This window comes from Nothobranchius furzeri, chromosome 7 (genome assembly GCF_043380555.1).
Source record: "Nothobranchius furzeri strain GRZ-AD chromosome 7, NfurGRZ-RIMD1, whole genome shotgun sequence".
Lineage (NCBI taxonomy): Eukaryota > Metazoa > Chordata > Actinopteri > Cyprinodontiformes > Nothobranchiidae > Nothobranchius > Nothobranchius furzeri.
The window spans coordinates 38,319,499-38,335,440 of record NC_091747.1 but is presented as its reverse complement, the minus strand read 5'-3'; the positions used below and the strand labels follow the sequence as shown (position 1 = coordinate 38,335,440).

General features: G+C 41.6%; 1 protein-coding gene across 3 annotated transcripts in view; it reads left to right on the top strand.

Moving 5' to 3' along the window:
* The window catches only part of LOC107382653 (partitioning defective 3 homolog), a 517,719-nt gene that overhangs the window by 286,697 nt on the left and 215,080 nt on the right, over window positions 1–15,942 (top strand). For 2 of the 3 annotated variants that reach the window (XM_054751350.2, XM_070553054.1), the window contains 2 exons: window positions 7,484–7,669; window positions 8,063–8,233. In XM_054751350.2, coding sequence (XP_054607325.2) covers window positions 7,484–7,669; window positions 8,063–8,233 — 357 coding nt within the window. Of the gene's footprint in view, window positions 1–7,295; window positions 7,329–7,483; window positions 7,670–8,062; window positions 8,234–15,942 lie in introns of all 3 variants that reach the window. The other variant, XM_054751349.2, reaches the window with a different exon arrangement.

Below are 15,942 nucleotides of genomic sequence, written 5' to 3'. Positions count from 1 at the left end.
AAAGCAGCTGGAATGGGCAGGACTACAATTGACATTCATGAGTCTGACAGCAGAGGTAAAGAAACTGTTCTTGTGGTGAGAGGTTCTGGTCCGAATGGATCGGAGTCTCCTGCCAGATGAGAGCGAGTCGAAGAGACTGTATCCAGGGTGAGACGAGTCAGCTGTGATCCAACCTGCACGCCTTCGTGTCCTGGCGGTGTGTGGGTTCTGTACGGAGGGGAGTTTGCAACCAAATGACCTTCTCAGCAGAGCGCACAACACTCTGCAGCTTCTTTTATGTCCCTGGTGCTGGCCCCAGCATACCACACGGTGATTTAAGAGGTGAGGATGGACTCGATGACTGCGGTGTACAACTGCCTCATCGACTGTACTGATAGGTTGATTTCTTCAGCTGCCTCAGGAAGTACATCCTCTGCTGGGCCTTTTTTATGATGGAGGTGATGGTGGACTCCCACTTGAGGTCCTGGGTGATGGTGGTGCCCAGGAAGCGACATGAGTCCACCATTGTGATGGTGGTGTCAGACAAGGTTTATGGGGGAAGTGGGGCCATGTGCTTCCTAAAGTCCACAACAACCTCCACTGTCTTCTGGGAGTTAGCACCAGGTTGTTGTGGCTGCACCAGGACACCAGCCATTCGACCTCCATTCTGTAGGTAGACACATCCCGATCAGAGATTACTCCAATGACGGAGGTGTTGTCTGCAAACTTGATAAGCTTGACAGACTCGTAGCTGGAGATGCAACCGTTGGTGAACACGGAGAAGAGCAGAGGGGACCCTAACCCTAGCTCCGGCTTTCCACAGGAGCCATCAGCAGCACGTTACTGCAGCAGCACGTCATAGCTGCTGATAGGAACCGCTGTGGTCAACAGAACCTTTTCCACTGGAGCCGTCCTGCTTGTTGTTGTGTTTACTGACGAAGTCACTCGTGTGACTTTGTGCTCGGTCGGTGACAGCTGCTCCCCTGCTGCTTCGCGTCTCGTGGGAAGGGCCAAGCAGCAGCTTACGCGAGCAAGACGTGCTGCTGCAGTAACGTGCTGCTGACGGCTCCTGTGGAAACACGGGGTAACACAGTCCTGAGGGGAACCGGTGCTGATGGTCCACAGGCTTGAGACATTTTTCCCCAGCAAACATATTTTAACATGTTTTTATGATTGCTTCCTGTTTTTATTTCACTTTATGTTATTGTTTTATGATTGTTTTTATTTTCTTTTTCTTTCTTTTAATATTCCACAACACCAATTTGTTCTCATTGTGTTTTGTGGTTGTGTTCAGCGCCTTGGGCTTCTGATAAGGCCGTGTGGAAGGTGTTTTTTAAATAAATAAACTCAAACTATTTACATCTGTTGTGAGACTGTGAAAAAGCCATTATTCCCATAGCAAAGGGAGATATTTATTTATCCACTTGTTATTTTGTTATTTTTAACAAAACCTTAATTTAAAATGCATATTTAACTGCTTCAACATGAATAAAATATGTAAAATCAGACAAAAACCTATTGGGTATTGTCTGGTATCACTTAGATCCTCTCAGTTTATCATCTTAAACTGCCTTACAATGAAGCAATAATTGAGATGTGCTAGATGAGAATTTTTCTCAGTTGAACCAGAATGAATCTGAAATAATTCTGTAATTCAGTTTTTGTTATACATTTCCTCCTTTTGGCTCATTTTTCTTCCCCTCTGCTTCACGATTATTTCCAGTTTTCTATGACTGATACCTCTGTTTGAAGACAGCAGAGAAAACTTTACACTAGAGTTAGTTTGACACCCGAAGAAATGTTTTTGATCAAAGACAAGATTTAAAAACACACTCTGTCATAATTAAAAGCTGAAGCTGCCACATGTAGTTGAAGACAATGCCAGCCCGGTTAACGGTTTCTGAGCGTGTCTCGTCGACGCCACCTGTTTTCGTTTAGCACTTTTCAGCAGCTGTTTCCATAATTATTCTTGCTGTCAGTGCAGTGTAGAGTGCGGGGTGTTGCAGTGAGCAGCACTGTGCTATGTCGATAAACAAGGTAGTTAAAGGCCACTTATGGCGACACGGTTACTCTCCCGAAGGGGGTGCAGCATCTGTTTCCAGAGCACATAATGGACTGTGTATGCTTCTTGGACATTTCAAAGTTCTGTGGATTCACCAACGCAACATATTTGCACAGAAACACCTCTTAAACACTTTTCCAAATGCTTTTATGGTGTCCTGTTCACGTTTTTAGGACTTTTTTAAGCATCTCGACCCAGATGAGTTTGTTCTCAGGTGTGAGGTTTAATTCTTGGGTTCATTTAAATCCAGGAGCCATGTTGTTTGTGCCTAAATGTAAACAGTTTGAGATTACCTCGTGATGACAAACCTCTGCTAATGAGCTTTCACATTAGAACATCCCTCTGTGGATGGAGCTCAGGCTGTCACACTGCTGAACTGTCCACTGAGGAAATGAGGAATCCTTAAGCCTGCTGAAGCCGGCTGAGTGCTCCATGCCCTCATTGTACCTGAGTTTGTTTTTTTTACAGGCTTAGGGATATTTTATATTCAGTCTCTTTATCAGAAAATGTTACAAGGATAAACACTGCCAAAGAAATTTGTGTTACAATACTTATCATGCATGCACCTCTTTTGTAATTACACCCATGGCTGATTTCTTTTAGCTCTTTTTAGATTAATTTCCAATGACCTTTATGTCACCAAATTGGGCCAAGTGTGGAAAGAAGTTTCCAGCAGTGTTAATTGTTTTAGGCACTGATGTGCAGAGAAGTCAGATTTTTGTGTGAATAGAGGTAATTACGATTCATTTCTCTGTCTCTCTCTCTCTCTCTCTTGCATCCCCCCTGAGGAGTTTTTGTTACTGGGTTTCTCAGGCAGACACCTGCACACGTCCGCCACATATTTCCTCACAGCTTGAGATGAGTTAAGCAAGGTTTTCACAAAAGGGAAAGGTCTAACGGGCAGACAAATCCTTGTGACGGTGATGGTCTTGCTTTCTTTTCTTCTATTTTTAGTTTCCAAGCTGGTTCCGGTGTCAGGCAGCTGCCCGTCTAGCTGTTCTTTGTATTGCTTTGTATTTGCTGTTGGGATGTTTCTGCCCAGTTCCTGTGATCAACAAGCCCTTCTTGCTCTGAGAACATCCAAGGAGATTTGGACAAAACATTTGCACAAGCAGTTATGACGGTTCTGGTTTACCTGAGCCACTCACTCACTCACTCACTCACTCACTCATCACAACTTCACAATGAAATCTGGCTTGGAGAATTCGGACAGACTTTCTCTGGGCAGGTTGGGTTAGGGCACTTGGGTGCCCCCCCCCCCCCCCCAAAAAAAATTGGGTTTGGTTAACATGGCACCCAAGGTCTTGGCTTTGCTGGAACTGCACTGAAACATGATAGAACTAGAGCTTTTCTGCCCTGGCAGCTTGCCTGTGTCTCTGCAGAACGCTTTCTGCTTTCCCCTCCCCCATTCATAATAACTGGCCCATCGCAGGATTAATTAATGAATCTTAATTGAATAATGGGCTTTGACTACACCGCTGAGTCAGAGTGGACAGCAGGAACGTGAAGGAGGCTTCTTTTGTTGTAGTTTTACGATAATGGTTATTCACTTGAGCTGAGGGAATAATGATAACAATGATCTCACAGCCACTCCACTTGAATGTGACTTTATATTAAGTCTTATTCTTTTGATGAGCACCTGAACAAAGTGTTTAATTACCATGCATTGAGCTGATTTGCATATAATCTGGCATGCACGCTATGTGAGTGTTAAAAACACAAATCCAATGAGGCAGTGTGTGGTGTATACTCTAGAGGTAATTTTGTGTCAGGAATAAGACTGTACTACTGAACAATACTGTTATGAGGTTTGCTCATGACGGCCATTTGAGTCTGCCAACAAAAAGTAAAATAAAGAAAAAACATGTGACTTTTTTTACAAATCTGGACATAATAATGACCATTGATCAGATTTCTATCATTTCTGAAAGTCTTTTGCTGTTTTAAGAGGAAAATTAGAAGCAAGGTGCTGATGATGAAATGTGTTGGTTAACTGATCAACACCAACCAAGATTGATTCTACAAAAGCTGCAGATTTGTCAGTCTGGAGCATACACCTGTGTGTTAGCACAGTGCTAACCACTGTTAGCCCATTCATCTGGAAGGGGTTTATGATTTTTCCCAAACAAAACTTATTAATTATTGATAGAGTGTTCCTGCCTATGGGGTCTATACGCAGAAACGATGAGGTCACATCACATGAATCATGACAACATTTAAAGGTAAAGTTTATGTTGAGTTATAAAATGGATACAGACATGTTGGTGTTTTCAAAAGTAAACTATTTGTTCTGATGATTTCTCTTTAAAATGTTAACTGCTTTTTTTAAAGTCCAACATTTTATTTTAGATTTGTTTAAAGGGATAATTTTTCACAATTTTTTTCACAATTTTGAATCATTTTACTGAGCCAGTATGTGCAAACATGAGCCTTTACAGGGTTAATGAAATGCCACCCAGACCCCCGCCGCCCTTTGTGGCTACATTACCGCATTTGCAACTTCAGAGTTCCAGTCCACCACCTGTGGAAAAAATTCAACCCTGGCATTGCATTCTGCTTCCAAAACATTTTCCTGCATGTTTTAGATTGTGAACACAGCTGATTCGTCAGATTCATCATTATTATCTACAGTATTCTGGAGATACTAATGAAGGCTGAGAAGACACGTCAGCAGAAGAGATAAGTTCCACTTTTGCTTTGACCACAGATACGTAATAACAGACGCTAGGAGGTGCTAAAAGCAACCAAAACTGCTTAGTATTCTTTAAGTTATAGAGAAAAAAGTCACGAGTAGTGAACACTTTTCCAAAGCCTTAAACTTCCTGAGTTCAGCTTTTCCGGGGGGGGGGGGGGGGGGGGGGGGGGGGTCCTTCTTGCTGTTCTGAGAGTAAGTTATGCCTTTTTTCTACTTTTTCTTTTCCAGCATGTAACCCTTTCTCAGTTTTTAAATCAGTTCATTGATTGTCAGTACCTTTATGCTTTGTGTCCCTGGTGCATACATTGGGCAGAGCTTGGAACAGTGAGCTTATTTCCTTTTTTTTTTAACCTAAAGGTAGTTGAATCCAGCTCTTCCTGAGTTGAATCAGTGCAATAAGGCCTGTCAGGCAGCTTGACAAACTCATTTTTGGCCGGCGGCGCTTGTTCCTGTCTGACGAAAACGTTACACTGCTGTCTCATTCTCTGCCTCAGCCTTCTATTCCCAGAACTCATCTTTGAGTGGGTGGTTATTCTGTCATCGTTTGGAAGAGCGTGTCCGTACACACACACACACACACACACACACACACACACACACACACACACACACACACACGGTTCTTTCCAGCCCATGCACAGATATATATTTTAATTTTTTCCAGAACATTCTGCTTCTGTATCTTGCAGCCGTCCATGGAAGAGAGAAAACTCAGCTGTTCGTTCTTCATTCTGATCGTGCTTGTTCCAGTGACACATGCAACCTTCCATTCACTGATTCTCTCTCCACAACAGATACTGTATCTCTTGACCCATCTCTATAGTCAACGTTCTTCCACAGCTTAAAGAAATGATGTCATTGTCAGCATGAAACAGGAAAAGGAATGTGACCGTTGTTCACAGATTACATTCACCCCCTTTCCTCAGTAACACATTCCTTTTCACTAGTTAATTTCTCCAGCCCTTGTCTGCTTCATTCAGCAGTCTGAGGTAAGGCAAAAGGTCACTTCCTGACAAGCGGTGGTGATTTCTGTGATAGATGGCGAGGTGCTGAAATGCAGTATGATTAAATAGATTCCAGTGGTCAGAATGTTCTGAGGGTCCAGTCACAGTCTAAGCCTGTTGTACTGACAGGTGTACAGCAGTTTTAAAAGGAAGATGGAAAAAGCAGAGAGAGAAAGAAAGGATGGCTGATAGGAGGGCCTGATGGAGGATAGGGGCGCAGTCAGATGGTGTTGAAAAGAGCCTCTGCCTGAACGCACCACTGCATCCTAATAACTTCTCAGCCTGGGGGGAACAAAACCCACACCTCCCGTCCCATCATCCCCTTCTCCCCTCTGCTCCCTCTTTATCCATCTGGTGAGCATTTATGTGGGTTTGTGTGTGCACGCATGTCAGGATAGGGATGGTAACAGCATTGTTCATAAGAGTGCAGCTGCTGTCACTAAGTACACGTGTACGGCACAGCCAATCACATGTTAGATACCGGTGGACCAATCACAGTGACCCTGTGAACTAAAGCAGGCCAGTGTGATCTCAGTAGCTTGTACTAACATTGACCAACCAACCAAATATACCTCTTTACCTTTTCCATTTGGATGAAGTACATCTCATAAATTCATAAAATCAAGTTGTTGCCTTAACTATGATACTTGTTTTAATTTATACAGTTTTAGAAGCTTATCTTCATTCTGTCGCATCGTTGTAGCGATCATCATCATCATTTTACTGTTAAATCTGAAAGAGGAGGTTGTTTAAGCCCCGACTGAAACAAATCAAATCAATAAAAGATACTTTATTAATCCCAGAGGGAAATTACAGTTTCATAACACACACTTCTAAGCAAAAATTTTCCACGAAGAGCCCTTTGGTTTTGCAGAAGAGACGGTCATGCGTTTAACACGGAGGATCAATTTTTTTCTAAATTATTTTCAAACAAGGTGATCAAATTGCTACTTGAGGTTTTGAACTCATTCGCTGCCAGCGTTTCTCACTGTTTTTACTGTTTTTTAAGAGTCACAGAACATTGCGCGCTAGGATGATGTCCACGCCAAAACAACCAAAACAAAGAGGAGACTCACCTCTTACATCAGGAAGAATCCACGTGCTTCGAGCGTTATCCGTTCTTTCATAATCCGTTGTCGAATTGTGATCGGCAGACACTTTTGTGGTTCGCTCCTCACTTTTTTTACAGGAACGGCCCAAACCGATCTCCTAACACATGGATGTTCTGCTTCCTGATTATGTGACGTGTGGCGTATGCAGATGAAGATCGGCTTCAGAGCTTAGATGTTTGTTCTCTCAGCGCAGGGGCTCGTTCCGATGCCCAAACAGTACAAAAATGCAAATGACGACTTCAGTTGTCAATGGCAGTGAATGAGTTAAATTTCTTCTCTGCCTTGCTTGTTTCTACACCAGCATCACAATAATGGGGTTAAATCAGTGAAGTTTAGCTTTATAATACAACCTAAACTATTATGCTTACTTGCTGCATTTGATCTTGATTTATTACTTTTCTTCACTTCTTCGCTGTTTTCTTTCTTGTTCTCTAACGCATCAGAGGACATCAGCATCATTTGATCAACTTAGCCAAGTAAGTGCCGTCACCAGACCTGTGTGCAGGATCAGTTTTTGGTTTGTGCTTGGATTACGACCTCTTTCACTGTTTATTTTAATGAAAACCCAGAAAAGTTGTTCACCACACGTTTTAGAGGTTCTATCTCTGTGTTTCTGTTCTGCCCCCATCAGCATGAGGAAGATGACGTGGTGCTAACCCAGGATGGGTCGCGGGAGTTTATGACATTCGAGATTCCCCTGAATGACTCTGGCTCAGCAGGTTTGGGGGTCAGCGTCAAGGGTAACCGGTCAAAGGAGAACCAAGCTGACCTGGGCATCTTCGTAAAATCCATAATTAATGGAGGTGCAGCAAGCAAGGCAAGTGACCACTCCTCTGTTCTCACAGCTGCTGCTCTTCTAACCATTAACTTAGTGGATTTTGTTGTTTTCACACAAAGCTTCTGTTATAAATCAAGGGCAGTGAAGGTGAACAACACATGTCACTCAAGCAAGAGTCTAATTGCCATTATTTAATTAAATATTAAGGTATATTTACAGTACTCAAAAATGAAACCTTTTTAAGGTTTAAGGACATTTTCCTACATAATTTCAACACATTAAGGAACATTATTAGGGAGGCAAAACTATTTCACTCTCATAATGAAAACACTCAGTGATGCCTGGAGGTCTTAAATAAACGTTGACCCTGTTCATAAGTGACCCCATGTATTATTTTTTGCCTGATCTGACTTTTCTCATGATTGTGAGCAGGATGGACGTCTGCATGTCAACGACCAACTCATTGCTGTCAACGGGGAGTCATTACTTGAGATGACCAACCAGGATGCTATGGAAGCACTCCGCAGGTCCATGTCGATAGAGGGCAACAAGAGAGGAATGATTCAGCTGATTGTAGCCAGGCGGGTGGCCAAAGACACCGAGGTAAACTATCTGAGTCATGCTAATGTGCTACGGCATCAACCTACGTTCTGTCCTTGTTAAGGCCTTTGGTTGCTTATTTTTATGCTTCATCCACATGACTGCCGTGCTTTAGTGAATATGCAAACATCAGCCCCGGGTTTGTGTGGAAACTGCAATTTAACCCAAACACGTTGTTTTATTGAAACGTTTCCAGAGTAAAAACAAACTGAGACTTCACCAGTGTGCTCTTGTGTTGACAGCCAGAATGCAACCTAAAACATCATGCAGCATAGCAACACCAAAAACGCATGGCGCGCTTGTATTTGTGCTACAGATGCTAAACAACATGGTTTCTCAGTTACAGTGAAACGTGTAAAGTTTATTATTTCAATAAGCGGAGCAGAAAAGGTGCACGTGTTTCTGTACAGACACGGCCTTGGGCTTGTAATAATGTTTTGTTCATATGTTGATGCAAAAAATATAAGATGGGCTGAGGGTGGGGGATGTCTGCTTGAACAAGCTAGAGGACATATGGAAGGCACGTTAACCATTAACTTTATTGGAAGCTACATTTCTACTCCTCACCTTGCTCCCGGCCGAAGGCTGGAGAACAATTCTAAAGAGACGGCATCACCATGCAGATCTTCAAACAGTCATTTTCCTGTTAGAAAATATGTGACTGTCTCACATTTTCACCCCTTTTTCTTCTTCCTTTCGTCATGGGGGCCTTGATATGACATCTAAAATTGCTTCTTTGAGTTCTGATTGACAGGCCTGCAGAATAGATGGACAGATAAAGGTGTTGCTTGATTTTTGCTGTGAGTTAAGGGCCTTCTGACTGAATGACTGGAAAGTGATTCTGAGCATATAACCCAAACCTTTCAGCAAATAGGTGGATTATAATATATGTGAAGCACAGTGTGACTGTGAGCGGAGGTGTGAATGCATTGACGCGCTCGCCCTGCATCCAGAGGTTGTAGATCGCATTTGATTAGCGTTGCTGTGACTCTAATTGGAGCCCGTGTCCTGTGGCTGTGTGTCAGTTTGGAGTGCCATGCTGCTCTCCTTCATGTTAATCTTCATCCTCACAGCGTTGACTTTCTCTCATCTCATCACATCTACTTGCCGCTTTGTTCTCGTTTTCTTTTTTCTTTGATTTAATGTTTATTTCCACCTCCATTTCCTCCAGCTTGTGATACATGAGCTGAATTCATTTGAACGAGGCCACTTTATCAACACATATTAGCCGTTAGAAACACAGAGCTGTGTTTATCTCTCCTTCCTTCCACCTCCAGACTTGGAGGACACTCGTCCCTCCTGGGAAAACCCAGCCTGGAGGTTCAGAGTTCCATCATTTGAGTCTCCTGCCGACTTTAATCCCGTTTCCAGGCTTGTAGACTGACACCGAGCACACTTCCAGGCTTATACATTTCATTTCCAGCTAATTGTTCTGCCAGAAGGAAATGGATTTTTAACTTTGGATTCTGTTGAATGTTTGAATGGTTTAAAGACGTTTTGACATATGTTTGCGTGACTCGTGCTAACTGAGACTTTAGTTTGTTTGTTTGACAATTATTCACAACTTAATCAATGAGGAAAATCAGACGGACAAAAGAACATCAGATAAGCTGTAAAAGTGAATTTTATATTGTGTCCGTCATAACATCACTGAAAATCAACAGCTGTTGGGTTAGGCAGCTGGAATGTCATCACTAGAGAGTTCTCTCATTATGTAAAGTTCCACAACAGTCATTCCCAATCCCCTAGAAACGTAGCCGTGTTACTGAAAATTTAGCATTTCAGCTGTAAGAAAAAAGCTTCCCAGCCTTCATTCGGTGAAAGGCATCTATCAATATGCTAATCTGGGTCAACACATGCCTCAGACTATCAGCGCTTCATCAAACTTCCCACTGAGTGAAAAACTGACTTCCGTTCTCCAATCCTCTTAACAAACAGCAATAAGAAGAACACCGTGGCGACTTACGCTCTCATTCAGCTCAGACAACTCTGGGTTGTAGTTTGAATTGTAGACATTTGCAAGAGAGCTTCCAAAATGTTTCAAAAATATTTGGGGTTGTTCTGAATGTGGCATTGATTTGTTTTTAGCTCTGGAAACAGTCATTGGGAACCAACATGGAATGGTTTGTAATGTAGTTTTCATCAGCCCAAAAATGAAGAGAAAAGTACATTTTTGAAGGAATGGTGACCAAATGTAAAAATGCAATGATAAATGATGAACAAATTGGGATAAAATATAAATATAGTTTGACAAATGTGCACCAATTCCAGCTCTAGTGAGACATTTGCTTAAAATCTAGACCCATCTCACTATTCGCAAGTGAAGTTAAACACCTCCAGGTAGCTTCTCCCCCAAAATGACACTCGTCATGGAGTCAACGGGACGTGCTTGTGGATGTAAAGCTATTTTCATTATTATTGGTGATCATTTAAAGCCTCATGGTGAGAAAAGGAAGACTCAGTCAGCATAGAATCCCAACTTCTCCATCCACCTCCTTCTCTGCCCCACTGTAGGCTGATATGTGGGGACCAGTTTGCCTCTGTCACCCACCAAAATGGGAGATAGCACTGGAAGCACTGGAAATGACCACCATGAAATGAATCTGATCCATCACTGTCTGCAAGGGAAAGGAGCCAGGCAAAACAGTCTAATGCATCAGAGATGGGAGGCATTGGTGGGGGTAGTGAGGTGTGTGTGTGCTTTTGCAGTGTTTCCACTCCTATTTATGAAACTACATAGTCTTTATTATCAACGTGCTTTAGTCTACTGAACTTTAACGTAAGAACTTGAGTAGACCTTTCTTACTTAGTCAGTTCACTCATGCAAATTCAAATAAACCGTTTCCCTGTTTCCTGGTAGGAGTGCTCCAGGTAATTTCATCCCTACACCAAATAATGGCATCTTTGGTCACAGTGTAAAATAATTCTGGGCTTCATACAGAAGCAACCCATCTGTCATAGGTATCGTACCCATCCTCTCCTGCTTCACACACACCTCAGCTGGTTTCATTCCCAGCTGTCCCAATGAAATAATTAGAAAGATACGCTGGTTTTCTCACATCGGCACGGTTCAGGCTGGACATCTAGCTGTATACAGTAGCTGCCATATTATTGTTTTATCATGATTATATTGTTACTTATCTTCTATTTCTATCTTTCTTTTTGCACCGAGTACCGCAGCAATTTCCTAATGTTGTGATTTCTCACACACGTGTGGCAATAAAACCCTTCTGATTGTGACATGTTTGTGATTTTACACTCGATGATTGCACCTTTACACACAACCTAGTGTGGCTGGTTTTCTTCATGATGGAATAAAGCTCAGCCTGATCCTGTGCAGGGTCATGGGGATGTGGACAGTGGATGCAGGGATTTGTGCAAGAGGTGAGAGCACAGTCCAAAGTGGTAGCCTTAGTGTACCCCATTGGTACCACATACCACCTGCCAGATGTCAATCACTGAATATGGAACCATGTGATAGGAAGTGAGGATTTGATCCGGTGGAGTTATGAAAAAAACATTTGCTATAGATCAGACACCAGTATGGACGCACACTGACACACACCCATGGTGTCTGCTCTCTTCATGTCTGAAAAACTACTGTTCTGCCCCAGATTGTCATGTGAAGTGATTGTTAACACTCAATTTCTGTGAAGCATTGTAACGGCTTCAGACATCTCATTTCCATGCCGATTTTTGAGTTCTATTATTACTTTGTCACACCCACTCAAGAAATGGGATTAGAACAAGTCAGTTTAGTCATGTTTTCATTCAAACCTCGATCTTCAGGACATAAACTGATTTTCTTGTCTGGATGCAGACCTGCCTTTCCTCTGTTTTGTCCGTTTAGTAAAGTTTGTTTTGATTTTCAATTTTGAATGCTTTTACATTGAGTGTTTGCTGCAGATGCCTTAGTTTTATTCTGCCTGTGGTTGTTTCATTGCTATCTCTTGAGTTTCCTGCATTACCAGCAGTTTTCTCTGTTTATTTCCTCCCTTCCTTAGTAATATTACATTTCTCCATTTTCGATTTTCTGCTCCTTTGAGCAGAGATTTCTAGATTGCCCGAAGACATAAATATACAGCAATCCCCTTCGTTTGACCACTTGAAATACTTTTTAGTCCAACACTCCCAATTATGTTACAAATACAAGATGGGAAAAATCCCAGTGAAACAGTCACACTGTGTATTAAGTCAACTGGGAAATGTGTTAATGCCCTTTTCTTGAGCGACTGACAGATAACGTTGTTAAAAAGTTCTGCAAGTGTCTACAGCTCCTAAACTAACGAACTATTTGTGATGCAATTTTAATCAACTCTGATAGTGAATCAGCATCATTGCTCATATGTACTGTAGTTGGTGGCAGGATTATTCGATAATAGTACCATGATAACATTAGGACTGTGGTGCCAGTTAACATATTTTACCACCTGAATGATGATCAGCTCTGTGGAAGCAGTTTATAATGTCTACAAAAAGATAAATGTGACTTTACTCTCAAACGTATGGCAGATTTTCACTACCGAACCTTGATCTGCTGAAATAATCCATGGGAACAGCAAATATTAGAAGAATACATATATTTTCCTTAAAAAGCCACTTGTTGCAATACTTTTCATTTATGGGGAACTAAGCTGTTTTGGCTAGCTTTAAGCGCCCCCTAGTGTCCGTTTGTAGAATCAAAAGTAAAACCTATCTCCTTGCTCTGCGTTTGTCTTTTTAACCACTAGAGGGCAGTACATACATATGTTTCAGGGTAGTTTTACACCACATCTTCCTGACTGTTACTAGTTAAAAAAAACATTACAGTAAATGTTACCTGTGGAGCAGAAAGAATGCAACCTTGGTGTGACTCCTCAGACTTTCATGGTTCTTCAGGTAATTCCATAAGATAATGCAATACCAATTGTTGTTTTCAGGCACTGTACTTTCCGGATCTGCTTGGGGGCTTGCACCTGCAAATGATGGCATCATACTATGGCAATAATTTCTCAGCCAAAATATATTATAACTCTTTTTCAAATCTGTTATTTTATGTATGTTTTGGGAAAGGTTTAGCAGTTTTGTTATTAAATTCGTGTTTCTTACTGCCTAAATGTTTTTGAACAAGGTAACGTTACTTCCAAAAGATGTACGTTCAGCCAGTAATCTGGTGTGATGTCATCAACAGATGCAGGACCCCAAGCTGGCCAGAAGGAAACATGGCATCCCCTAAAGAGGCTAGACCCGCACCTTATGTACTTTAGACCTGATTTTATTTTTCATATGTTAGGAAGCCGCTAATATTTTTCAACAATTGGACATTATTTTATTCACTTCCAACAATGTTTTGATGGATATTTCCAGAAACTAAAGGTAAAATCTTCTGATTGTCTCTTCAACACCTTAATCTAACAGCTGAAAATGTCTCCCTTCTAGTGCCTACTGGAGTTGTTCATTATTAAACAAATGAGCTGTGTTCATAATCTAAAACATAGGAAATGTGCTGGAACCAACAGACCGGACTGACACTCTGAAGTTGCAAGTGAAATTTTCTGGTCGCAGGGTCCGATAGAAGCTGGGTGGCCTTTTATTAACCCTGGAAAGGGTCATTTTAGCACATAATGGCTCAGGAAAGTGATTTAAAAACATGACAAATTTGTGAAGTATCACTTTAACTTGTCTATCTTGAAATTACAAACTTCTGGAGTATGACAGTTATTGGGAGGTTAAACCACCACAAGGTTGCCAAGTGCAGCCACAGCTGAAGCTCACCACTCCCTATGGGGATGGGTCAAATGCAAAGATGTAATTTACCCATTGTGTGATGGTGACTAATGGGACTTTTTGCAGAAACGGTGAGTAAAAGAGTAAACATGATAAATAGTCAGTTTTCTATTCCCAGCATTTTGCATAGCAGTGTTGCATTATGAGGAAACACAGTAACTTCATTAACTCTGAACACAGCTGACGCAAGTGCTTTTTCTGTATATGAAAGCAGCAGAGTAATCTCCTGGCATGCCCATTGCTGTGTTTGTAATCCATTCCAATAGCATTTCTGCTAGTCAGTAAGAGAAGGTTTATGCAAAGAGACGGGGGGAAGGAAGTGTCTGGCTCTAACAAAAGACGGTCAGTCAGATGAGAGAAGGGCTGATCGATAGAGCCTTGAGAGAGCTATCAATCAGAGTCCCGGTCGAGTAGATTATGCTTTTATTAGTATTGAGCTGACCACTGCTGTGAGAGACCTTAAAACACTGAGATGCTTCCCACAACACAGGCAGGAGACAGCAAGAAAAATGTGTGCCAACCCCTGTTCCCCAACTTAATACGACCTGATTGAAGTCCAGTCGGATCATGACATGTACGGCTCCCATGTTTTCATAGCAAATAGTAATGATCCACAGGGAGGGATAAGAGTGCTGCACTCTGGGAAATGCAGTTCACAACGACGCACTGAGTAAATCGAAGGAAGTAGATCTCACAACAGCACAAATGTAATTCCATTGCTGCTGGCCCTCATTCCCAACCGACTCTCTAAGGACTAACTCATTTAGGAGCTGCAGGGGAAACTCGATAGGACCAATTGAGAGAATAATATATCGAATCTAGTGGTTGAGTGCACTGTTTGAGCGTGGTGGAGGACTTTGTAGGCAGAGTGCTTCATCCAGGCCTTGAAAACCAAAGTGTTGGTAAGCAATGTAGACACAGGTATGGGAAAACACGTACACAGAGGCAAATCGTTGTCTCCACAAATAGTGTTGGGTTTTCTCTTTTAACGGTCAAATCTGAAATATGTGAGCGCAAATGTATCCTCTGCTCATAAATCATAAAATCCACTAATTCACATTGTGTATCATGCAAACCAGTTTATTGTGAAAATAGTAGGGTTGGGAATTTAATGTGTTAATTAGATTAGAAAAAATTTGCGTTAAAAGACTACCCCTCCCTCTCCCTTCCTTGAAGTCGGGGGAAGAAAAGGTTAGTGTCCAAATAAACATGTCCTATATATCAATATGTACCATCATCGCCTCTATCAAAAGTACAGAGCCTGGGCTACAAAACCATAAGAACCTTTTTTGCGAGCTCCAAACAAAACTAAAACTATAAACGAGACATTACAAATCACTCTTCATTAAGAAAAGAAAGAAAGGGAAAAAAATCAACTATTTTACTGTTCTGTTTTTTAGTTGGTAGAAAACAGGCAGCATCTTTATCCATGTGCACTTTATTACAGCAGGAGGTACAACCATACACAACATTCATCTTGTAACCCTCAGCAGAACTTCCCCTGAACTCTGCACTACACCTCTATATATTAGCAGTGCTCTGCTGCCCCCTACAGTTCAGTACACAACATTTATAATGTTCCATGGACATTTACACTAGATCAGTAACACATATACTAATATTCACACATCCCAACATTGGTTACATTTACAGTGAGACCAAAGTAATTAAATAGAATGGTGTTACACAAATATACTTATTAAAGTGTGGGTATGTCATCTGTGCCCCACTGACATAATTTTTAATTAAAACAATGCTTGGTTGCAGGTCTTGAATAATTCAAATGTGATTAATCAATATTAATGGATTACAAAGCCTCTGATTAACCCACCCCTAGAAAATTCAAAAATAAACATTCACATGAAGAACGGCTCTATGATGTACTCTCATCCTTATTGTTTTAACTCTGAAACACAATCGTCCTAAAAGAGAGGACAACGGCCACT